Source organism: Corvus hawaiiensis, chromosome 1 (genome assembly GCF_020740725.1).
Source record: "Corvus hawaiiensis isolate bCorHaw1 chromosome 1, bCorHaw1.pri.cur, whole genome shotgun sequence".
NCBI classification, from domain to species: domain Eukaryota; kingdom Metazoa; phylum Chordata; class Aves; order Passeriformes; family Corvidae; genus Corvus; species Corvus hawaiiensis.
Window position 1 is genome coordinate 71,601,240 of NC_063213.1, and position 26,039 is coordinate 71,627,278.

The window sequence follows — 26,039 nt, forward strand, 5'->3', positions numbered from 1 at the left end:
TATTAACAGTTTTGTTGCAAAAATACCACTGCCATGCTCTGAAAAAGGATTTAGTTTGGTAACGAATCTAACTCTAAGAATCTACTCTTCCCCTCTGAAACAGTTCCAAGTTAGTGCAGGTAAGAGCACCTCAAAGCTGTTGCTTAGGAGCTTGAAACATTGATAAAAAGATACTTCTGAATATCATCTGCATTGAAGATACTAAATCCCCAGAGATCATGCTCTCATATTGGAATCAAAAGTCTACTCCAACCTGAAGAAGTGTCTAAACAACTGAATTTATGAACCAGGAGTGAGCTAATTGATTTCCTCCTTAATGGAACCATAGCAGCATAATTAAGCTTAGTGAATATTCAGTGTGAGATCCCAATTATTATTTAAGATATAAAGACCTTTCACCAAACATAGAATCTACTTCCACATAGGTTTTGCTAAATAACTTTGTATTTCTGTGAAAAGATATTTTTATCTCTGACTCTATACAGCAACTGAAGACCAATTTAAGCCACAAATGCTTTGTCTGTCAATTAATTCTGTATGTGTCTATTTGAGAACTATGATAAGATTTTTCTTGAATATATACTTCCTTATCCAACACTGTCACCACATGCAAAACATGCCACTACAGACTAACTTGCAATAACAAGTAGCAGGATTACAGGAATCCCAAACAGGAAACCTAGAAAAACACAGAAACCAACAATAAAAAAAGTCCCTCACAGGCCACCTAACTGAGGTGATTTTGGCAACAGGTGGGGTGAGTACTTTTGTCTCAGTACAGCTTCTATTAGCCTGCACCACAGGAAATGTGATTGTGAGCTACCCTGGGCAAGTCATCCAGTCCCCCTTCTCAAAAGAAAACCAACTATGTTTAAATTTCTCATACTAATTCTCTTCACCCAATGTTTTCTTAACATCTAACTCAATGTCAGGGCCTGAATCATGCCAATGGGCTTTGCAACTCTTCCCTGCTCTCCCACGGGCTTCACCTGCCCACAGTGAAGATCCAATCTGGTACACGGCAGTTTTGCAATTCAGGGTGTGATTGCTGGGAAAAGAACTGGCAGATGCCTCATCCATGGCCTCCATCCTTCGGCTCAGGAGCCGCATTTGAGCTCAGGCCCTTGCCTCCGGTGCACTGCCAGCACACCTGTGCCTGGACATGCACCTTGCTGATCCTGTTCTTAACCCTGACCTACTGACTTGTTTTTCTGCCTTGACCTCAGACCTGCCTCACTGCTCTGGACTTGTCTGGTAACCACCAGGTTCTTGCCTGCCCCTGGTCCTAATCTTCCTCATAACAAGTTAAGCCTAGTGCTTTCTGTCTTATCCATCAGAGAAAACAGATCGTCCTCTTTACAATATAACTCTTTGGTACTTGAAGACTTAAATCATCTTCCATTTGAGTCCTTCCTCCTCTCTGCTAAACAATTAAGTTCCTCATTCTGTCATATATTCTAGCTCTGACAAATCCTCATGAACTTTCATGTACCCAATTATTTATTATTATAAAAGTTATCTCATGTTTACGATCACTTTGTAATCTATAAGACCTCCGAAAGAATTGACATTTGTCTATTCTACCCTTCTGATCTACCCACCCTGCAGATCATTTCTGCCCAGTCAACTCTATCTTGATGGAACTTGGCACGGGTTCTTTTCTGAAACCATTTCAAATTATCACCATGTACAACAACGCATTTGCAAGTCCTTTCCAACTAGATGCAGTCTACAGTCTGAAATACGCACATCCTGTCCAGTGTGCCCATCATTAACATGAATCTTTCTGGACTTTGGAAAATCTTTCCTCCCCATGCAGCCTTTCAGTACAGCAGAGGTGTCAATTTTCACAGCAGTAAATTCCAGCCAATTCCACAATCACCCTGATTGGTACTAGTTTAACATTTTCACAAAACTGCCATGTAAGAATGGACTAAGTGTTACTAAAAAATGTTACAAAATGACCTACAGCTTCTACCCTAACCACAGTGTTTCTATCTCATAGGAAACACTGTGGTTACAGTAGAAGCTGTAGGTCACATTCATGGAAAGAATATACCTGTCACAGATCACACACATAATTTCAAACTGAAGTCAGCTGTCATTCCTCTATTTTTTCCCCAAACAAATATGAGCAGTCCGTTTGGAACCTCCAATCAATTCAATTCCTTTACTAAGATCTTCGACAACTTCTGAGGCAGTGGCCTCACAGCCAGTGCCTCAACTGTCATGGTGTACATGCACTGATAGAAGAAAAGATTCAGTGGAAACAAAGATCACATCCTAAAGGCATCCATATAGAGAAGCCAAGCTTTGGTCGCACAAACAATTTGTAATACACAAGTAAGGTTAAGAGGACCACCAAAGAAATCTCTGCAATGCAAATGCTGGAACATAATTTTGTATGTTCTGAAATTAGGGCCATCTCATCATTTATGTACTCAAAACAAATCTTAGTTTAATATAAAGACAGATGCTTAATCTACAAAAGAAAACAAATGAAAAACAGATGTGATTTTTTGGGTCAGTTCAAACTTTTTGTTCCAAAATTTAAGATTTTGTGAAAGGAAGAAGTGCTAAACTGTTGAACATACTCAATTCATAATAGCCTATTTGAAGAGCATGATGGTACAGAGAAGAAAGAAAGAAAGAAAAGAACACAAGCTGATGCTACATAGCATGTTCCCACTGTCAAAAGCATGGGTATCTGCTCAAGAAACTATTCATTGACCAGGAGTTCAAATAAACCAGTGGAATATAACACATGAACACGAAATTATAAAACTGTACTTAAGCACAACAGCAAAACTAGCTTTTTATACTTTTCATTATGTAAAACAGGATATTTCTTACTGTGAGTGTGCAAAGATTCTGATGAAATTGATTGGAAGAAGTTGTATACTCTCTGATTCTGCAGAAAAGCTTCTGATGTATTTGAAAATAGCTGCCTGAAATTTAAGTGAGAGTTTGTTAAACTAAGTAACAGAATCATAGGAAGAACACAAAAATTTACTACATTTAAAAGCAAAACAGGCAGTTCTCAAGACGTCCAAACCTTTCAAACTGCACATTCAGCATAAGCAATGTTAAAAGCTACTTTTGAACTTTGCTGTGAAGCGCTAGTGTAAGCTTAGAGTACAGCCAGTATAAAAAACTGGTATGATGATTTTTTAAAAAAAAGGTAGGTGCTTTTGAGTCATCCCAATTCAAACACTTTGGCCCCATGTAACATTTTATCAGAGAGGAGTTTGGATTGAGTCCAAAAGCACTGGACTTTATCTTTTAAGTTTTTTTTTTTTAACTGAGAACACATTTACTTTCCCAAAACAATGCATCTCTTTCTTAAACACACTTGTATGGTTAAATACAAAGTTGAATTCACCTATAATGTCAGTATTTGAATTTCATCATTATCTCCAAGAGCAAAGCGTGAGATTCTCAATATTGCTCTGCACTGGTCAGAGTTGGTTACCAAGAGGTCAGTGACAAATTCCATTAGCTTCAAATAAGAAAATAGGCCAGCAATGAATGGTTTTCACTTCCCACATACCAAGGTTTCAGATATTACTTGCCAGGAGGCACTACTCAGTTCTATTTCTTTGGAGGAGGGGCAGGGGAAAGCAATTTTTGGCAATTGGGCACATACTGAAACCCCGAAATAAGTACATATTTATGCTAAAACTGACACTGAAAGAAAATGGAATTTGAATATAGTAATGCTATTATCTTTAGATTATTCATGTAGCACTCCTGTATAGTCACAATACAACTTGCAAATTGTAATTACAGTTGCTTACTCTAACACAGTTGGGTATGTTCAAAGGTTATCTTCAAAGCAAGTCTCTTGGGTTTGTAGTTACTGTGCAGTGAGACTTCACAACTTTTCTGTATCACAATACATTCCCTTCAGTCAACCTCTGTTTAACAGGTTTATTGATTTAAAACCACTATGCTTATTAGCCAAAAATTGTTCACACAGATTAATCTTGGCTTGACAATCAAGCCAATAAAGACAGACAAATATTACAGAACAAAATTTATTTAAAAATTGGCAAGGGGGTGGTTGAGGCTCAGAGTGGCTCCACAACGTCGTTAATTAAAATATTAGGACAAAATGCTGGAACCCACAGAACATTATGAGCAGGAGTTCGAAAACCAGCGCCTGAGTTTTCAACTACCCCAACTCAAGAGACACTGCCTAACATGATGAATAATTCAACTTGTCTTCAACAAGGTTGAACAATCCTGACTGAAAAGGACAAACACAGATATCTGTACCAAACAAGAAGAACAAGTAGGCAAACCCAAACTCGTATTACTGTTCTGAGCTACAGAATTTGACCAACTTATCCCACATCCAACCAAGCTCTCTCATCACTAAATAGCAGGTGATGAGGTATGGGCCATTTTCTTACAAATACATGAGCTACTTTTAATTTTATATACATTCTTCACTATTACTGTTTATTCCTTTTAAATTCTGTTCTGTCTCTATCCTGTCATAAAAAGTAGAACATATGTGCTCTGATTTACTGTTTCGAGTATTTCTAAATATACCCTTGTGTAAAGAAGGTAATATCCTTCCAGAAGTGCCAATCATTGCTATGTAATGCTGCTTAGGACAAATATTTTCATAATTGTACAATTACTTCCAAAGAAGTAATTCTACTAAGTTTAATAAAAGTCTGAATTTAAAGAAACTCTAGAAGAATCAAGAGTATCTATTTCATCACTGCTTTCCCACTTTCTTTGCAAATTGGGTTTAGGTAGCAGAATTTCCACTGTCCATAGGAGTCATCTAGCTTGACTTGAATCACTTTTCTAGCGATGCACTTCAGGCTATTTGCCAAAACATTTACCTGATTATGGGCTCAAGATCAGCATGCCTTCGTTCTTCCCTCTTCTGAAAACCCTGATTTAGTGCTCTTAAAATAGTCTTGTCAAATGCTTCAGAAGACAGTTCCTTTGGGAGCTGAGAAAAAGGTTAACGCAAAAAATGAGTAGTTGACATTTTAAAGACTATATTTGTTCACTATGAGTCTTTATACCTTTTGGTATCAAGAAACTCAATTGTTCCAGTTTGAGCGATGTAATTTACAGACCAAAGGTACAACAAATCAACATCATCCAGTTTTGCAAGAGCAACACTTTGCTGTAAATCCTCACAGCAAATCCAGGCATAAAACTGTTTAAAGCTCTATTTGAAAGAATTACATTCGGAAATCTACCAATAGTATGCTCTGTTCCAGGATAGTTTACAGCCTTTTTTTCTCTTTTTTCTTTAAATCTTTCACACATAGAAATGCATTCTGAAAATGACATGAAAAAAATAACCAGGCAGGACTGAATGCACTGTACTCACTATCATCACTTAGCAGATTAAACTATTTTAAAGAAACAGGAGTGGAAAAGAAGTGGTTTCAGTTATTTAGTACACTAGACTTCAGCAGGCAACACTGAGATTAATCAATAGCAAGTCCCTTCCCAGTTGCTATTAACGCTGAAACTTCTTAGCAAAATTCATTACAACTGTTTCCAATGTCAGTACTACAAAGTGAGGTCTGATGTTCTAGTTCAGAAGGTAAAATTCTTGCTATTAAAAAGCATGTTTTAAATAAAGACTATTCCCCAGAACAAAGTTTTTTTACATTTACAACTTCCAAATATTGTACTTAAGTACATCAAAGCTGATGAAATCAACTTTTTTATTATTATTATTTTAATATGGGGCAATTAAGAGCAAACTGCCACCACAAAAATGCTTTTTTTTACTAAAGTGCAGAACTATTGCTAATGTGGTTAATATCTGCCACCAGTTATGATCAATAGCACTAAGTAATTTACACTAGAGCAGCATCTTCCTCTTGTATATCTGGAATACACCCGAACCAGAGTGCCAGTTGGATAATGCATCCTGCTACTGGTACAACAGCCCAGTGCTAAGCAATCCTTTCCCTGAAAGAAGTGCTACTAACAGAGGGATGCTGTGTCTGATGCAGGTAATTGCTTGGTAACATACACAAAAGGAACTTCTGGAGTCTGGACAGGCAGGTGCTGTTAGTATTATGTTACTACAGTGCTATAGCACCTGAAATGTCTTAGATATAAAATCACGAAGGGCTGAAAGCACCTGTTGTTAACAGACCCTTTGGCTTTAATGTGCATTACTGAGGAACTCTAACTGAAGAATTAGTCAGTGTTAGCCAAAAGGTACCAAAAAGTTACTGCAGAAGTGTGGGAATGAGCAAATCTCCTATCCTAGTATTTCATATGTAGATTTGTCTCTGGACAGTTAACTTTTTGTCTTTAAAATTTCCATTAAAAGGAATACAATTCCTTCTGTAGGTAAAGATTCAGTTATACAAACCCAAAATTAGGTGCTTAGCTTAAGGTAATGAGATAGCCTTGTTACTTACAAGCTCATTAGTCCTTCCACATACATGGGTAATTTCCTACTTGCAAAGAATTTTTCATGCTTATCACCTAAGAGGAGCCAGTCTTTAATATAAAGCATCCAAGTTATCCCATTTACTACCTTAGTTTTCCCACCAATGCTTCTACTCTGAAACAATTTTTATCATTACCTTATTTCTATCACATGCAGCATTGGAATTTTCCATCAAATATTTTGACCATTCTTTTCTGTACCTAGGAAACTGAGCGTACTATTTGACAATGCCATGTAGACTGGAACAAGAACAACGAAAAGCCAAAATGCGAGGGCATACGAAGTAGACATTCATACTTCATGTTTTTTAAAGCAAGGTGTAAGTTCTATCCTGCTTTATTTAACAATTCTCTCTTACTTCTATACTTACAGCTATCAAACCAACACAAACCAAATATATTTTTCAGCTGTGCACATTTTCCACAGAACACCTCAGGAAGCTCATAGGTGCTTGTGGTTGTTTCCCTCTTGTTCTGCCATCTCCTAGACACTGCTGGAACAGTCAAGCCAGCACATGGAACACCCTACATCAGTGAACTCCGCAACACTCTGGATCATGTCTTTTTTCCTGGCTCCTCCTGGAAGCAACTAGGTTCTAGGAGGTTAATTTCAGAAACTGATGTCTATCTTACACAAGCAGGAAGGACAGGAGGCATGCCTCTGAATGCTCATCCCAGAACTGCACAGAATCCTGTATGAAATGCTGCTTTTAGGGTTCTCTTCAGGTGCAGATGAATGTACCCTATGCTGTGGGATAACCCACCTGCAATCAGACATGGCATCCATAATTCAAATCCTCACAACTCAAGTTCTGGGAACTCTTAGAACTAGACATGCAACTAGATAAAAGCAGTTGTATTAACCACTGCAGATTACTGCAATGACAGAAAACAATGTTGACAACTTATACAGTGAACAAGACAATGACCTTTGTATGGTGACTGGCTTTCCGCTCACAATTAACACCGCAGTTAAGAACACCAGATGCCATAAAACATGTCCAAGACAGATCTCTCATTACTGCCCTGAACAGGGAAGAGTTTAAATATAGAATAATTTCTCAGAATAGGTGGAACCCAAAATATTAGACAGTGGCAATGAACACACAGTTCGAGGTCATCACACTGATGGGGTCTGCACGTGGCCTACGCACAGAAATGTATTCCCTGCTTGGAGCAGGGGGGAAAACAACTGAGAGAACTTTTAGTTTTTTTTAAACATGGACACATATGCACATATAGTTGCAAGACTCTCCTCAAGTTTAACTCCTTGTTATAATGAATGGGCCGGCCTTTGTTCTACTGAAGAATACAACAGTTAAATTAAAAACTATTATGCTTATGGGTGTGTCTCACTAATTAAAAACAACAAATGGTACTCTTTAAGGTCCTTCTAACAGGAACAAAAGCAACCAACCAGTGGTTGTAACTATACATGAGCTCTGTGGGGAGTATTAAAAACTCATCTGGTAGTTCTACAGTAGTTCAGTTAAAACTCTAAGTGCCATTTCAGATGAGACAAACAATCCCCTCCTGGGAAACTCCCCAGAGATTCTGCAGGGCTGCTTCTTCTGTCAAGATCCTCCATCACAATGTACGTAATTTAAATGGTTAATACAATTGTGAAGTACAAAAACCTGTTAGCATGCTTTTGTTTCTATAATTACTAATGTTACTATAATTACATCCCAGAAATCACAGCTCTCCTAGACTACTTCTGAAGTTATAAACCTGATGTGTAAACACTACTTTTATATTTGATTACATACTTTTAGCAGGAATTCCTGAAGCTCCTGGTGTGTTTTTGTTACACACGTTACCGAAAAATCGGACCAAGTTACCTAGAACAAAGGAAAAAAGAATGAGGAAAGTTTATTTTTACAAATAGCATAGAAATTAGCTTGTCAGAACAATTCCATAAATTTGACAATATCAGAGTTAAAACTTGCAAATAAGCAAACACCAGGCAAAACATGGATAAGGCTGTACTTTTTCAAAGACATACTAATTTTGAGTGTATATTTTAGGATCACCTTCATGTTATTTGTGGCTAAAGGGAGCATGAACATATTCAGGGAAATACAATAAAGTCCCTGAAGATTACTGACTCAGAAAGAAGCCAGGCAGAAGGCTCTGTAATTATAGGACTTAGATCAAATAGAAATAATTAATCATAAAAAACAGGTACCAGAGAAAAGGACTGTAGGTCAGATATACTGGATTGAGCTCTCACTGCCATGACTGGAGTCAATATAAAACAAAACAAAAAAATCTCTGTTTATATTACCTATAAAATAATTTTATCTGCCTCAGATTAAAATCTTACACAGTCATATAGAAGTTGTTGTAGGCTACAAGTAAAAAAAAGTACTGCAAGTTACTAAAGAAGGCACCCAAGCATCACACACCATTTTGGCATATGCCTGAATAAAATTTCAGTAGCTTATTGTTCTGACACGACATGCAAGTAGTACAACAGCACCTTCACATGCATGTTTTGAGTAAAAAATAAGTAAGCTTGGTTAGATGAGTGTTGCCCGGCTTTAAGCCCACTTCTGGGCCAAAGATTCCAACTAGTTACATAGGAAGATTCGGAGTCACGGGAGTGGACACTACAACAATAAACATTCATTTACTCCCAAGAGTTGACAGAGTAATGTCAACCACCAACTGCCTTCAGCTTAGTCCCCAGAAATGCCAACTACCCTCGCTGCCCTCAGCTAGGAAGCCATGACTGCAATTGCTGTTACAACCTTAAAAAAGCAGTGTCTGGACAAGCACAAAATTATCTGCAGTGAAGAGCACACTATATACCTGCACAGATGAGGAAAGGAAACTCTTTCCTAAAAGAACTGAGTTGGAGTTTCAAGATTACTGAAATACTTCCCAGAATATCTCCACACTCCCCCTTTAACAAAGAAATTCAAAACCACTGTCAAATCTGTCTACATGCTGAATCTTTAGAACAGTTTTTTGACTTTAAATAGTGATAATCCTTATAGGCATTCTGTACAAACTTTTCCCATCTACTATTGTATTTTACCCTCACTTCACAGACTATTTGGGAAAAAAATCCATGACATGGTTGAAATATTTGAGCAGGTTAACCTTAAAGGCTTTGAAGGCTACATTCCACATGTTACTGTCCTCAACAAAGGAAAAGTGCATCCATTTAAAGAATACAATACCAAACTCTGGGATCAACACATTAACTTTCAGCTCAAAATGGCTTCTTTTTTTAAGTTTGCCTCTTCAAAGATGTCCTGTAACCCATGTTAAATGACTAGTTAGAATGTTTGATATAAACCATTCTTTTTGGGTGAAAAAGGGGAACATTTAACTTTATTTTCAAATCTGGTATACTACCAGATTCACATCTACTGGCAAAATGACTCATAGTGTTAGTCAGTCCTTACTAAGAAAATTACTACTTTGATTCAATTAGAACATCACCACCAACAGCCTCAGCAACTATTATTTAATACATGCTGCCCCTTAGCTACTACAATAGATGAAGACTATACTAGGTAGGCCTTTCAGTTTGTGGCCACTTTCCAGCTTGTTTGGTTTTGCCTTAAGAAACAAAGCCCAAAACAAACAAACCAACCTCCAGTTTTCTCAAAAAGCACAGGAGCCACCCTCAAATGGTAAACACTGAGAAACAAGATCCAAGAAGACCATATGACTCCAAGCAATCTGCACCTGCAGACACAACAATTGTGCTCCTGTGCCACTTGAGCAAATGATTGACTAGTTTTAGAATTCTTAGGAATTAACAAAAGCCAAGTTTCCTGAAGTGATGTTGCATACCCAGCTATGGCTGATGTTTTACACATTTCCACCTTATGCCCTCACACTTTATGCCCACAATTACATAAAACACCTGATTTGCACACAGAATTCAAAATAATTACAGGATAATCCAAAGAATCTCAACATTGCCTCCTGTGCAGGTTATTGAAACAAGCTGTATGTATCTACAGTACACAGATATCATGAAAACAATAATTTTAATATTCTGTAGGTTATTTGCTTACTTTGAATGTGTACTCCAAATGTTTGTCAGCCCTTTTTCTTGATACGTCTTTCAGGGTTATCTTCTCAATGTGTACAGCTGAAAGAAAAACACCTTATTGTGCACTCCAAAACCAACAGTTTACAAATCATTCCCTACTTTCCCAGGCACTCTGAGCATGCCTGTAGGCTTACTGCCTGACTCACACAGCCCCACTCCTCCTTAGGCGCTGTTTTATTGCAACAAACTGCTGGGGGCAGGTGGAACCTTGCTCTCTCCAAGTATTCCTCTGGCCTAATGACAACCTCTTCAGTGCACATCACAGGAATCTGTGCATTACCCAAGAGCTTATTTACACCAAATGTCAAATAACTACAACAATATAACCACTATAAGCGAAAAGACAGTAAAAGGAAGTCAGATTGTGTCTTTACTCCAAGAAGTAACAAGTGCTGATAAAAACCAGACAGTGCCTTCTATACCCACGTGTCAGAAACATCAAGTAGTAATGAGGGCAAACTAAGGCTGAATAACCACATTTCTGAAGGGTACTTAGGTAAAAAAAAAAGTTACAGAAGGCCTGAAGGAGATAGAAATGAGTGTCAGCAAACAGAAAACAAAGAGAAGACGCAGAAGGCTACTACAATTGTAGTGTAAAGAGTGTCATTAAACTGAACTGAGAAGGAAGAAAGGTACTGTACGTACTTGCTACTTTAACACTCCTTCCCCACAGCCTTTTGTATTCAACAATAGGCAAGTTCTGGCTGTGACCTGGCAAACAGCACCACCATATAGCTTTCAGGGCCCGGAGATTTTCTTGAGGGCACACAGCATTGTTCAGGTAATATTCCATATAAAAACCCTTATGTAGCCAAGATAGGCTTTCCACTTCTGCTGCTGTGCTGGCCTGAGAATTCAACAGAATTTTATTCTAGTGCAAGCCTGAACACATCTTCACATGTAAAAAAAAAAATTTATTTAAAAGCATCTCTGTGGAGGGCTGGGAGCCCTTGGCACAAGAGCCCTCTGCTCTACCTTGGAGAAGAGAGGCCTGAGGGCAAGACGATCTCCCCCAGAGATAAGCAACCTTCCTCGGGTCACGTCGAGAAAGTGAACCACCCCCAGCATGCCTTGTTTCTATATGGTAATAGCCTGTACCCAGCTGGCTAGTTGGTTTCTACCCCACCCCCTACCTACCCCATATAACCTCTGCCCCCTAGCCCTGAGGTAGGGAGCCTTGTCCCTGGCCACCCCTTCACAGGGGCTGCTGGACAATAAAAGCTGCCTCTGAGCTATACGAGGCTCCTGTCTCTCTATCCCAGAGTTCGCCTTGGGTGATTGCACAAAGGGCTGAATCACACGAGCTGGAATCACTTGTAGCACAGAAGTTGCTACACTTGCTGAAATCACTTGTTGCCCTGGGAAGCCTGCCACCTCCCCTGGAAGAGTTGCTCCTTGCAGGACACTCCTTACAGGAAGGTCGTGGTTGCCCATCCCCCGGCTTCTCTGGAAGCAACACATCCGCCCCTACATCATCCATGCTTCCTTTCAATGCTTTAGAAATTCCTTCTTTTTTTGGAGGGAGGTGGGTGGTGTTAACAGTTAATGTTTTCCTTTCAATTTTTAACTGCATGCTTACATGGGATATATCGGGAACTACTCATAACAACAGCATTTTTTCCTAAAAAAAAATTAAACCTCCTGCAATTGTATGTTATGAAGCTTATTAATGGATATTAGCTAATTACCATCTAATATAACAAACATTTTAAAATTAATTTGGTTACAGTTACAATTCAAGTCTCATCCTCATCAAACATGCCATTTCTAAGATAATTAAGTATTGGCAATTTCCATAAAGGAACAATAAACCAGCAAATAAGCCTAGTGATAGTGCTGCAGCTTCCAATTTTCTTAGTAGAGAGACAAATACTGAGTGTGCTGGTGTACACTGGTTGTAATCCTCTAGCTGGGAGTTAGGAAGATAGACAATTGCTTCATTTTTACCCATTAATGAAGATTAATTATTACAAAGGAAAGAAATCTGAGATGAGCTAAGGATGCCAGACAATATCATACATCAACATTTTATGAAAAGACGAATGTTCAGTGACCTTAATTTTCACCTGTCTGGTATACATTAAAGTGCTGTTACAAGAAGGACCATGGCACAACAAGATTTTTGGTGCACTAAAATTTCTTAATGGCTAACATTCAAATTGATACTAGAATTCATATTCATAAGTTAATTAAGAAGTTGATTCCCATGACTAGAACTGAGAATAGTGGTTTAAATTGCATTCCACTACATGCATATATTTAGCATACGCAATTAGGAAACCAAGACGATTAACATTCACAGACAAGCTTTTTTTCCCTAATGAGATTGTGCTTATTTCAAACTATTGAATGTTCTCAATGCTAAAAATTTGTCCTCAGGTATAAAAAAATTTATTACACAATGTAGTACCTTCAACTTCCTTAACTTTTCTGCTGCATGCTTCATACACAATAGAACAGGTAATTATACTGCTGTTTCTGCACAGCTTTAGTTCTACAGTTTCAACAGACTCCTTTATAACTCTGTCTCCACAATGACATTTTAAATATTCTAAATGGCTAGACTGAGAAGAAATGTTCGAATATACAAGCCAATGAGGTGTGTTACATCTCTACATCTATTCTGGACACAGCGCATGCATTCAGGATGATTAAGTAAAGCATGTATACATGACACTGCTTCCATTCTAAGTCTAAGTCAAGACTTCTAAAATTCGTATTCATCACAGCTGAGAATCCAAACCAAGTTTTACTATCAGTGGTATTCCTAACCCAGTAAGGAGATTTTGGTACTAGGGAGTCTCTACCACATAACTGTGTAGCAAATACCACAGTTATTCTGATCCTTCACTGTGGTTTCCCACTACGATAATATAAATGCAGAAAAATACTTAAGCTCTTCACTAGATTAAATTATTCAACTTTTTTGTGCTTCTCTTACTTGAGAGTGTTACTAAAGAGATTCCCCCTTTTGGGTTTCTAATTCATGAATATGAACACTTTGAACTCTGTAAAAGGATTTGAAACAGGTTTGTTGTCTGTAATCTGCCATAATCTTTCTCTGTGTTTTTTTTTTTCCAAGGAATCAAAAACTCTCAAATTGCCTGCCTTCAAAGTGCAGTTAAATCTCCACACTAGACACAAAAGTGTATTTATGAGGACAAAATGAATAGCAATCATTTTTCCATGTTGTGGGCTCCTTGCTATCTGCAGACTATCTGTTGACTAATTTTGAGTAGACAAGTGACTTGCTAATCCTCCTGAAGAATAAAGGGTAAAAATAAATCTGTTTTCAATAATGCTCATTTCTTCAAAGAGAAGAAATTGTGCTGGCAATTGCATATCAGAGTTTTGTTTATGCTCAGAAGCCTTGTTCTTATTCTCCCCAACAGAGCCGAAAGACTTGACTTCTATGAAGCCTTTCACTTCTTCAAACTGCCACTTCTATAAAACCTCCTAATATGTGTTTTTTCTTTGGTTGTTTCTTTTTAAAACTTCATCAAATACAACTGAATAGAGCAGCAAAATCTATCAACTGCTTCCCAATATTTTCATGCTTAGTTTTGCTTAAAAAATCTAAATACTGCTAATACAATTGCATTAAATGTTCTTGTTTTCTCCCAAATCCTACCCCTTTTTTCAGTGGGAAGCCCATTTGCAACTAATTTTCATCCATGCATTCACTAGTAGTTAGCAGCTAACACAAATGACAACTTGTTTTAACAAAGAAAAGACCAAGTAGGCAGCAAAGAAGCTATTTTACTGACCAGTCACTGCAGCTTCTCGTTCAGATGAACAGCAAGAGAGATGCAAGATGTCTACAACTCCAAGCAGAGTTTAATGTTCAAGACAACCCTTAAAGCCTTCCCCAAAAGGAAGCTCAGACAGCCTACCTTCTCGCTGAGGTCTGTGGGAAGCCATGGGGAGTCCATCATGAGGTGCTGTGGTTCGTTCTAGCAAACTGGTCTCTTTACTTGACATGCAGTCATCATGGGAAAAGTTGCTCTAAATTAAGAAGGAGAAAAAAAAAATAAGTGTCTTAGTATAAGATCTAATTACCAAAGCTTGCTCTGAACAGCAGGTACTACAAAAAACCCCGCAAACCCACACTTTATCTGGTATTCCACAGGACAAAAACCTGAAGCTCCTGACAGTGGCAAAAAGGTGGTCATTAGCCACTTCAGTTCTTACTCTATTTACATGTTTATCAAATGCCACCTATAACCTCCAATGTTTCACTGACATTATTTTAAAAACAGAATAGGGTAGCAGATAGGGTATGTCAAGCTGGACAACTCAAGATCATTAGCTCAGAACTTCAGTAATAATTTACTATTAGTATGAACTCTTTCACCTACTAATGTGTCAAGTCATCTACTCACTACATTCTAAATACAGTCTCCTCAACTATTTTCATGCCCTGTACCTTCAGCCTGCCACCTCTTCTATATAGGAAATCAGGAGTAACTGCTTGGACAGTCTATGAGGACATATGGTCCTGACAGCTAAATCCATGCATCTCTTACTAAGTAAGCATACAGAACGCAAGCAGTTGCCACCAACACCCTCACTTTCATAGAGAAAAGGACAGACTGAAAGCTCATCTCCCCCCACATTTACATGCAGACTTCAAAATTATATGCCATGAAGTATTAGTGGTTTAATACAGTGCACAAGGAGGGACAGAAAAAGAAATCACACAAGATAGGTAACATGGACAGATAAGTAAGAGAATAAAGAACAATCTAGACTAACAACGATAAGTAAGAAGAAAGTATTAGAAGAGTATAGAAGAGTATGGACTACACGTGGTTTCCCTAGGGTAACAAGAGCCTATATAATTCTTTCCAAATTAAGATAAGACATTAATGTATCAATTTACACATTCTTCAAGGACCAGGTCTTGCTAAAACAAAAGAAAGCAACAAACTGACCAACCAAGCTAAAATTCAGAAATATTTTAAAACATCCAGTGACATAAGATGCAACTGCTTAACTCCATGTTCAAGGAAACAACACACTGCCTTAAAAAGGGACATCCACAAAGAACTGGGAAATACAGGAAGTTACTAGCAAATTTTTTGATTAATCTGTTTTAAGTAAAGCACCCTTATTTATCTGTAACAAGCAGTGTAACATATGAGCTGATTAAATAGCAAGTTAGGGGACACTGAATGCACCAGAAACATTTAGGAACTGGTCTGCTTGAAAACTAGAAGATTTTTTCATTCAGGATGAAGAACACTGCTCCACTGAAAGACCTTAATAAAAGATGGGTAGAGGAAAAATACAAATCTCCAGAGATCACTCTATTTTTAAATGCAAGAAGCATAATAGTAAGTGCCAGAATATATGTGGTTTGTTGGGGTTTTTTAAGGACTTGTGCAATGTGATGAGACAAATCATCAGCCAAGACTGGTTACTGTATTTCTTGAAGAGGACCCCAAGACTGTCACAACAGAATGACCAGAATGAGGAAGCCCAGAGGCAGCAAAAGACATCTGAATCCCCTGCCAATTCTTCAACAAACTTCTTCAGATGTGACAGATACATCAGCTAAAGCTGGCTTCACCTTACTAAACCAGCTTTACTTCATCTATAGCGTGGGTACAAACTGTGGCAACTCTGAACAGTATATCCAACACATGCAGACCTGGGAAGTGTCCAGGCATCAAGCCTGCCCTGGGCATGCTGGTAACCTAACTTTGATCAGTGACATCAATACCAGCACACAGTTAGCATCTCTAGACTGCACTGCAGGGTATTTTAGCAGTTTCTTCAAACTGGTGTATGGTTTGTGCTCTGAGGGCCAGTAATGTCAGGTTTCGAAGCCATCAGATTTAAAATATAAAGCCTGCTTTGTTTCTTCAAGATAAAACTCACACCAGTCCCCAGTCATTCAGTAAACAATCTCAGCAAACATCTAATAAATGATGAGCGCAATGTCAGATATGGAATAAAAAACGACAACAGCTGTATGTCAATGAGATGGCAAGTTTTTAACAGCTTCAGCACATTTTCAAGTTTAATTTACTAAAAAAAAAAAACCAAACAAGCCAACACACAAGCATGCTCTGGAGAGAACCACTTTCAGAATTCTTCAAAAAAACCCACTGATACTGTTTCAGCAGACATTTCATAACAACTGTGGACAGAAAAAGTGGAAGTACTTTGGTGTGGTTAAGTGTTAACTCCTGATCTAAAACCAATCAAATTTAAAGTCAAACCTTCTTTTGCCTTCGAAGTCAGGATATTTGTTTTGATTAACGGAAAATAAATTACAGTCTGTTCTAAAAAATAATTGCTAGTTAAAAAGTCAAATAAACTGTGAGCAGTTTTTAAAAGAGGTATAGAAATAAGATTTACTTCAAAAAAGTATTCTGTTCAGCTCATGTCAAAGAAGCATTAAATACTGCTGCTACACCTCCTAATACTAGAAAACTGCTTCTCACCTAGCACATACATCATCTTTGTAACAGCATACAAATTCTTTTGCAGTGAATTATTCTAGAACGGTTATTTTTCTATCCATGGCAGCAGTCTGTAACAGGCAAATTACAACTGCATTTGAAGACCCCCTCTAAACTGCAAAATATTACATGTTTCAAAACTTACTAAAATAATTATATTGATGGTTATAAAAGACCTATAATAAATTCATAATTTATTCACTTGAAGAACTCTTCACCTTGAAAGTTAACCAGTAATATGCACTGTGTGTATTTTGTGACCATTGGCTTTCACATAGCTAGTGCAACACAGGAGGCAGACAGCAGGAAAATCCAGGGCAGTTGTAGCTTTACCTTACAGCCTGCACAGGCTGTCCCTTTGCCAGCTCCAGATCCTGTCTTAAGCTGCATTACATCTCTTCACTTTTGGTGTGACAGTTCGACATCAAACTCACAAGTAACTAAAATACAGGTGTCACTGTCAGAGCAGACAACTCTAGCATGCAAGTGACTGGAAAGTCTAGGCAGTCTGAAGGGCCAGAGAATATTAAGAGTGGCACCATGTGCTGCTACTTGGTGCCAGTCACACCAGGAACACAAGTCCTTTAAAGCCCGGCACACTGCTGAGGAAGGCCACGCTGTATAGAACCAGTTGTGCTCATCCTTTCCTGTCAGTGAATACAACGCATTCCGTGTTCACACAACACATGCAAGCACAAGGTTAACTCTCACACAGGCCTTTGTCACTGTGAGACTTCACTGCAGCTCACAGTGCTGCTGCTAATGATTAAAATACAGTGAAGCAAGAAATGTGGGTGGCCTCAAACCAGCTGCCAGATAATTAATTTGATAATCACACAGATCCTTGTGATGGCTGGAGGATTAACTACATTTCTCCTTGAAAGTGAAAGGAGCTAAGAGAGCACCCTAAAAATTATCTGCTCTTACAACCTAGACCAGAGTTTTGTATCAAACAGATCTGACCTCATATGGTTGAAAGCAAGCACTATGTTAAAAAAACAACCTTATCACTTGAGACGTTTCCCAGGACTGTATCATACAATCAGAGAATGTTTTGAGTTGGAAGTGACCTTAAAGATCACCTACTTCCAACCTCTCTGCCATGGGCAAGGATACCTTTCACTAGACCAGGTTGCTCAGTGTCCCATCTAACCTGGCCTTGAACACTTCTTGGGATGAGGCATCCACAATTTCTCTGGGCAACCTGTTCCAGTGTCTCACTACCCTCACAACAAAGAATTTCTTCCTAATATCTAGGATATGGTTGGATTTCTAGCCTGCAAGCACACACTGCCAGGTCACATTGAGCTTCTTATCAAACCACACTCTTAAGTTCTTCTTCCCAGGGCTGCTCTCCACTCTCTGCGAAGCCTGTATTTGTGCTTGGGATTGCCCCAACCCACCAGCAGGACTTTGCACTTGGCCTACTTGAACTTCATGAGGTTCACAGAGATTCCCCTCTCAAGCCTGACAAGGTCCTGTGGATCTGTCCCTCCAGTGTGACAATGGCAACACACAGTTTGGTGTCATTGGCAAACTTGCTGAGGGTGCCCTTGATCCCCCGTCCGTGTCACTGACAAAGATGTTGAACAGCACTGGTCCCAGCACCAACCCCAAGGAACTCCAGTTGTCACAGATCTCCACTTGGACCAGTGAGCCCCTGAAAACAACTCCTTGAGTGCGACCATCCAGCCAATTCCTTATCCACTGAGTGGTCCATCTGTTAAATCCATGTCTCTCCAGTTTAGAGACAAGGCTGACGTGGGACAGAGTCAAATGCTTTGCACAAGTACAGGTAGATGATGTCAGTTGCTCCTCCCTTATCTACCAACACTATCACCCCGATGTAGAAGGCCATCAAATCTGTCAGGCATGATCTGCTCTTAGCAAAGCCATGTTTGTCACAAAATGCCTCCTTATTTTCTAGGCGCCTTAGCATGGTTTCAAGGAGGATCTGTTTCATGATCTTGCTGAGCAGAGGTGAGACTGACCAACTTCTAGTTCCCCAGGTCTTCCTTATTTCCCTCTTTTAAAATGGGGCTTATGTTTCCCCTTTTCCAGTCAGCGGAAACGTCACTAGACTGCCATGACTTCTGAAATATAATGGATAGAGGCTGAGATACTTCAACTGTCAGTTCCCCCAGGACCCATGGATGCATCTCATCCGGTCCCCTTGACTTGAGCACCTTCATATTCCTTAAATGGTCTTGAACATGTTCTCCTACAGTTGGTGGTTCTTCATTCTCACAGATCCTGCCTTTGCTGCTGTGACTTCAATGCAGTGTGCTGGAGCACTTGGTGAAGACTGAGGCAATAAGTTGTTGAGTACCTTGGCCTTCTCCGTATCCCAGGATATGGAGACCAAATATGCCATTTACTTTTGGAGAGGGCTCACAGTTTCTCGAGTCTTCCTTTTACCACCAATGTACTTACAGAGGATTTTGTTGTTGCCATTGATATCCCTGACTAGATTTAGTTCTATCAGGGCTTTAGCTTTCCTAACCTGGGTGCTCAAACAGCTTGTCTCTACTCCTCCCAGGGTATCTGTCACTGCCTTCCACCCTTTGTAGGCTTCCTTTTCATGTCTCACTTTATCCAGAAGCAATTTACTTATCCACACAGGCGTCCTAGTATTTTTGTCTGACTTCCTCCTCATTGAGATGCATCACTACTGAGCTTGGAGGAGGTGATCCTTTAATATCAGTTTTCTGGGGCTCCTCTTCCCTCCAGGGCTTATTCCATGCTTCTCTACCAAGCAGTCTCCTGAAGAGGAGTCCAAGAGTGTTTGTCTCAAGGTCTAGGGGTGCCTGTCTGTAACACTAGCACCAAATATCTAAAGTGGAGAGCCATCCTGCTGAGAAGGATGTTGCTCTACCTAATGCCACATGAGTTGAGCAGATCACAGCTAGCCTACACATGACAGATGTCCAAACTCTGCCTTCTATCAATGTAGATGACTGATCAAACAATGTCAATATGTACTGAAATCTGTTATTGGATAGCCTACTAATCATCATGAGCAAGTGACTGATGTACATAAGTCTTCTGATGCTTGCATTGCACTTTCATAAAAGAACTATTCATTCATCAGCTCTGATGAGCACTAACAAGGAAAACATATTTGCAGCAGCTGGACAGCTTGATTAGTTCTGTATGCCAAAATATTAAACATTACTTTCCTGCAAGACTACAGTAAATGAGCTATGAGGGACAGCACTACTCAGCCTTGCAGGCTGTGCAGATGTAAACTGGCACAGCTCATTCATTCATCTACAAGTGGGAACTGACAAACAAAACCAGATGAAAGAAGGCATTTTTGAAAAAATCAAGGTCTAACTCATGATCATGAGTTATCAACTACAGCATCTGCACCTTCAAGAAAATTGAGTGATGTCAAAATAATCATTAACAGATGTGGTGCCAATTACAAGACCAAAGGCATGATTTGCTTACAGCAAACCTTGCAAGCTCCTACCCTCATTGCTTCACAGCTGTGATATGCAGATGCATTGGTACATAGCTGTGACAGCACGAAGGTTCAACATCACCTCTCCAGAAGCAACAACTGGGTGAAACTGCCTGTGTATTTGTGTGCTGCTGAACTCTCTCCTGACGACAGCAGCAGCAGAGATGAAGCCTTACTCAACACACTGAGCAACTGTATCTGCACCCCACCACTGTGGGGAGTGGCTTGGGTACAGGGATAGAACATTCAGGCCATCTTAAAATGGAAATCCAGCATATGCATTTAATACTCACAAATGCAAACATATAGAGCAGCAATGCTTCAAAACTTGTTTAATGCTGACCACTGTTGATACAACAGACTGTCCCCTAACCAAAAAAATCCAGTACTGTCTCGGATGAACTGCTAGGCAAATGCAAGATCAAGACTGCAGACAATTGCCCAACTGACATTGCTGCTAAGCCATGCTCCAATCTGGAAGCTCTGAGCTATACAAAGGCACCATCCAATTGATCTAAGATGCAGACAGCTGTTCTACAAGACTCAAGATCTAAGACCAAAAAGATCCACCACATTATCTCTCTTTTGGTCAAACCAACCTACAACGTAGGTATTTCCATGTTAACTTATGTTTTAACATGCAGAATCAACCTTCAGAACAATAATGCTTATTCCACATAGAACCACAGCTGAAGAAATGGGCAGACAGGAATCTCAGAAAGTGCAACATGGGGAAGTGCAAAATCCTGCACCTGGGCAGGAACAACTACAGGCACCACACACTCTGGGACCTAACCAACTATAAAGCAGCTTTGCAGAAAAAGACCTATACACATAAAAATGTACATATACCTGTGAGTGTGTGTGTGTATACACACATCTGAAGGGAGGGTGCAAAGAGGATGGAGCCAGGCTCTTTTCAGCAGTGACCAGTGACAAAAGCAGAAGCAGCAGGCAGAAACTGAAACACAGGAGATTCCCTCTGGACATCTGGAAACACTCTTTCATTGTCAGGGTGACTGAGCACACGCTGCCCAGAGAGGTTGTGGAGTCTACATCCTTGAAGATACTCTTAAGCAAGCAAGACCTCCAGAGGTCTTAGCCAGCCTCAATCCCTGCATGGTTCTGTGACCAGACATAAAATCCCGTAACACGTGCAATAAAAGCCTGACTGGCTGAACATACAGATCAAATGAATTATGTGTTACTGCTCTATTAACTCATATCTACTAAGCTGAACCACACAGAGAGTATGCACAGGTGCCTAAAAGTACTTTAAAGCATATTTGTTTAGCCAAACTATGTTAAGAGCTCACCTGTAAGAGGCAGCAACAAAACACTACGATGGAGACAAACCTGACAAAACATCAGCTGATTCAGGGGTGAAAATGACACCATATAACAGCTTCAGCAATCACATACTGACTAACTTATAGCACTACCAAATCATAACAATTTTGAGACAAAGGCCATACCAACCCTCTTACATCTCATGGACAAATTCAACTCTCAAGGCCTGTGGAATTACATTTAAAGTACTAGACATGGCAGCTACACCTATGACTTACAAGTGCTGGGGAAATAATGCACCTTGTGTTTGCTAGAAACACAGTGTGTTCTAAGTCTCACCTGCACCTGAGCTTTTAACAGGACCTAAACCACAGTTTCAGTCCAACCTAGCTAGTCCATGGCAAAGTAGAGAATTTGAAGCCATAGCCAGCCAAGCACCAGTTCAGGTGTAACTGTATCCCCAGGTGGTTGCTCATCCAACGCTCTGTGCAACTTCAGTACTCTTGTTATTGTCAGCTGAGTGAATAAAAATAAAATTACTTGAATGTAGCAGTTCAGACTAATACAAAAAAACTATGCTCATAACAGTCTGGAGTGACAGGAAGATTTCAAAGCATTTGCCCCTGAAGAGTAGTTCACTGAAGTACAGTCAGTACTGAGAAGGGACGATGCCTTCATTACTACGTTTAATTACCATCAGAGGGCAATATATCATTTTGTCCAATCCTTGAACTCCAGCATAGTTTGGAAGTATTCTCTCATGTACAGCATCTCCGAATAACAGAAAATCTCTGTCTTGTGGTTATCTCATTTTTAAGACACTTCCCAAGACACTAAATTTTCTTTAAGTGTTTAAAGTATGTTTACTTTCTTCTCCCAAAAACACAAGATTAAGAGGTTGAGGAAAGGCAAGAAACTCACAAAGGAATGCAGTTTCCAGCCAGATCTCTGAGACAGTCCTCTGCCAGTTTTGGTCTCCAGAAGCATAAACGTTTAGACTTGGAGGATACTACAGAAATTCATCAACTCTTTAAGGAAAAGTAGGCATTTTGTTTAAATTACAGTTAATGAAGAATCAGCTGTAGTGTTTTCTAGGACAGCTCTGGCTAGAGACTGACACTGGCAAGCAAACAAGGTGACAGATTTAAGCAGGCAGAATCCTACAGACTTCAGATGTTTCACAGACACAACCATCTTACTGCTGCTGTCTGCACCCTTTTCTGCAGGTCTAGAAAAAGCTGAGATTCCTCTGGACTCCAAACCCAGTGAGATCCTGCTATCTATAAATAAGTCAGCATTGGGCAACCCTGAAAACCAGACCACAGCTCAACTACAGCAATCCAAGCGCAAGCATTAGGAAGTCAGGGGTATATTTTCAACCCTCAGTACTCATTTACTATGCTGGAGAACAAACTGTCAGGGACAACAGCAAGAGACTGATTAACTCTGGTATAATGGGACTGGGAAAGGCTACAAGCTTCTACTAACATCTCATATTTAGAATTAAACAGCTAAAACAGCTCAAAGCAGTGAAAGCTTTTACTCTGCAATTTCCTGGAGCATCAGCATGCATATCTAGATAGAACTCAGTCATTTTAGGCATTGTCTTTTATCTAGCTATGACTTCCTTTCCAGAAGAGTTCCAGTAATGTTTCTGGAAATTCTTAACTCCTGTTTGGAGCCAGAAAAACTCCTGTTCAGAGACAAGGCTGTTAGGTTCTCTGAGGCAGCTGGAATATTTTTTATCTCAGTATGCAAAACTTGTAAAACATTTGTATTTCCCCGGAGTGTACCACCATTTAAAAGATCTTTGCCACAAGTAAAATTACATTTTTTATCTTGATGTCTCTTATCTAAACCAGACTCTGAAGACACACTTTTCCTTATATTCAACTCTATGACACTAAAAACAGTGCACTGCAGACAGAGCTCTTAGATTCTAAAATTAAATTCTACTACCTTATTCTGCTGGAAGTGACTGAAGATCAATTATAAAAGCACTCTTCTAATTTGCAGACGAAGTATCCTATAAATGCAAGTGTACTAAGAAAAATACGCAAATAGAAAACTTCCCTTTCTTTGTAAGTAGAGACTTTTTTCTGTGAAGAATCCTCCAGCCAGCTAATTATACTATTCAACAAACCATTATCTCCAGGAGATTGCTTTTTTCAACAGAACCTTGGTCCTATTCCTGTCAAGTATGCCTGATCAAATGTTCCAGGGCATAATGTAAGCCACATTTATTATGTTGGTAGATATTCAGAACATCCTCAGTATTTCAGCATTTTGATCCCAGACATTCAATGGGATGGAAAAAGATAAGGAATAAAGTCAAACTCCTTTGATAATGATGTACTTAGTAAACACAAATAATCAATGCAAGAGTTAAGCTATATGTTGCTACTTAAACCAATATACAGTGGTATCAACAGGATCTTTGCACATTAATGCTTCTTTCATTCAGCAGCAAATGCCCAATTTATTCTTATACTTCAACTTTAGATTCAAAATTGATATTCTGCAGCTTAATGCACCAATGACTTTTTTTGAAAAGGCATTGTTATTATAAGCCACACCTTAAATTAAGGATTTGAAAATAGTATCAAATATTTATGTATAAAAACTCCCAAACCTTAATTCAGAACACTTTATAAAGAAACAAAATTTATGCAATTGTAAGGAGATCCTAGCTCTGCCCATCCCACTCTTAACAGTCCTACCTCCCACAACTTTGGAATTTCTCCACCATTCTGAGCTGAATTTGTTAAAATATATCACTAAGAAATGTTACATTTTTAAAAGATCGTTGAATTAAGACCCCAAAAAGAGCAACAATCTTAGTAAACCTTTGTCATGAAACAACTTCATTGCGATCTCAATTTTATCAGACAACACAGACCCTCTCCAGAAAATATTACCCCAATAACAGGAAAAAGCAAATTGCTTTATGTTCTAGTAAATCATCTCAAGCCTTGGTGTTCACTAAAGCTAGGTGTTACAGCTCCTTCAAACCTCAAACCGAGCCATTTTGTTAGATATGCCACGTGCAATAGCACGGTCCTTTGCCCTAAGGAATTCAGAATCCAGAACTGACAAGCCACCTGACTCAACTCCAGGACTGAACTCCCTCACTTCTGCAGGGTGATTTCACATCACTGCTGCCAGCCATAGGAATACATTATTGTTCCACGGCCCATGTGAACAACAGCTCTGTGACCACCTTCCGACGGGCCAGAAGCCGGGAGGTGAGAACGCCCGGGAGCGCTAAGCACGGGAAGAGCAGAGCTGAGCTCGCAGCCTCTCTGCACAAAACTGCTGCTGCGCCTGTTCTGACCGATCAACGGGCACGCCACAGCGCCCGCACAGACGCCGGGCTCTTCCCAGCGCCCCAGGCCTCCCGCCTGCCGCCCCGGGAAGCCGGGAAGCCGGGAAGCGGGGCGGTCCCGGCGGCCGCGCCCGCCGCGTTATGCAACGGCGGCCCCGCCCCTTCCCGCCGCGCCGGGCGCCGCCCCGCGGGCACGTGACCGGGAGCCAGCCGCCGCCATATTGGACGGGGCGGGAAGCGGCGGTCACCATCAGGCACTTCTTCCGTGTTCCCCGCGCAGGGGGCTGGCGGAGCGGCCCCCCGCCCCCGCGGCGCGGCAGCGGGGCTGTGCCGTCACGGGGCGCGGGGGATCCGCGACCCACCCGTCCTCCCCGCAAGCAAAGAGAGGGGTCACCCCGTTTACGCGGGCCGTGACGGCGCTCGATGTGTAGGGGCGTCGTGTCCCTCCTCGCTCCCCCTCCCGCCGGTCCTTCTGCCCCCGCCGCGCCCGGCTGTGCCCGTCTAACGGGGGAGCAAAAAGTCCGCGTCCCCCTTTCGGGCGCGGCCATTGCCACCCGCGACGGGCACCGCCTGCCCGAGCACTTCCCGGGCGGCCGCGGAGCACCGCGACCACCCTGAAGGCTCCCGAGCAGAGCTGCTTGGGCTGCCCGGCTTGGAGCGGGTCATTCCCAGAGATGGAGCCCTGCCCTTTCGACACGAGCCCAGCCGAATAAAATTTCAGAGAGGTCTTTATGAACCGTTCTAGTTCACAAACGCAGAGCCCTGAAGGCACTCAAATTTCAGAGATTAAAGGAGGATAAAAGGCCTGTGGACACCCGACAGGATTTTAAAATCAAGTTCAATTTAACGCTACGGCAGCATTTTGCCAGGGAAGTCTTTAACCCTGCTACTGGCTCCATCTCTTCCAGCGTTTTATCTGTGAGGGTCCCACTGTCCCCCTGGAACTGAAAATACTCTGCAGAAACC

General features: G+C 40.3%; 1 protein-coding gene across 4 annotated transcripts in view; it reads right to left on the reverse strand.

Moving 5' to 3' along the window:
* Positions 1 to 26,039, reverse strand: part of ZCCHC2 (zinc finger CCHC-type containing 2) — a 45,054-nt gene that overhangs the window by 16,103 nt on the left and 2,912 nt on the right. For all 4 annotated transcript variants that reach the window (XM_048310788.1, XM_048310779.1, XM_048310769.1 and 1 more), the window contains exons 2-6: positions 14,416 to 14,527; positions 10,485 to 10,561; positions 8,217 to 8,288; positions 4,860 to 4,972; positions 2,854 to 2,948 (exon numbers count right to left, since the gene is read on the reverse strand). In XM_048310788.1, the coding sequence (XP_048166745.1) occupies positions 2,854 to 2,948; positions 4,860 to 4,972; positions 8,217 to 8,288; positions 10,485 to 10,561; positions 14,416 to 14,527 (469 nt within the window). The remainder of the gene's footprint in view (positions 1 to 2,853; positions 2,949 to 4,859; positions 4,973 to 8,216; positions 8,289 to 10,484; positions 10,562 to 14,415; positions 14,528 to 26,039) is intronic.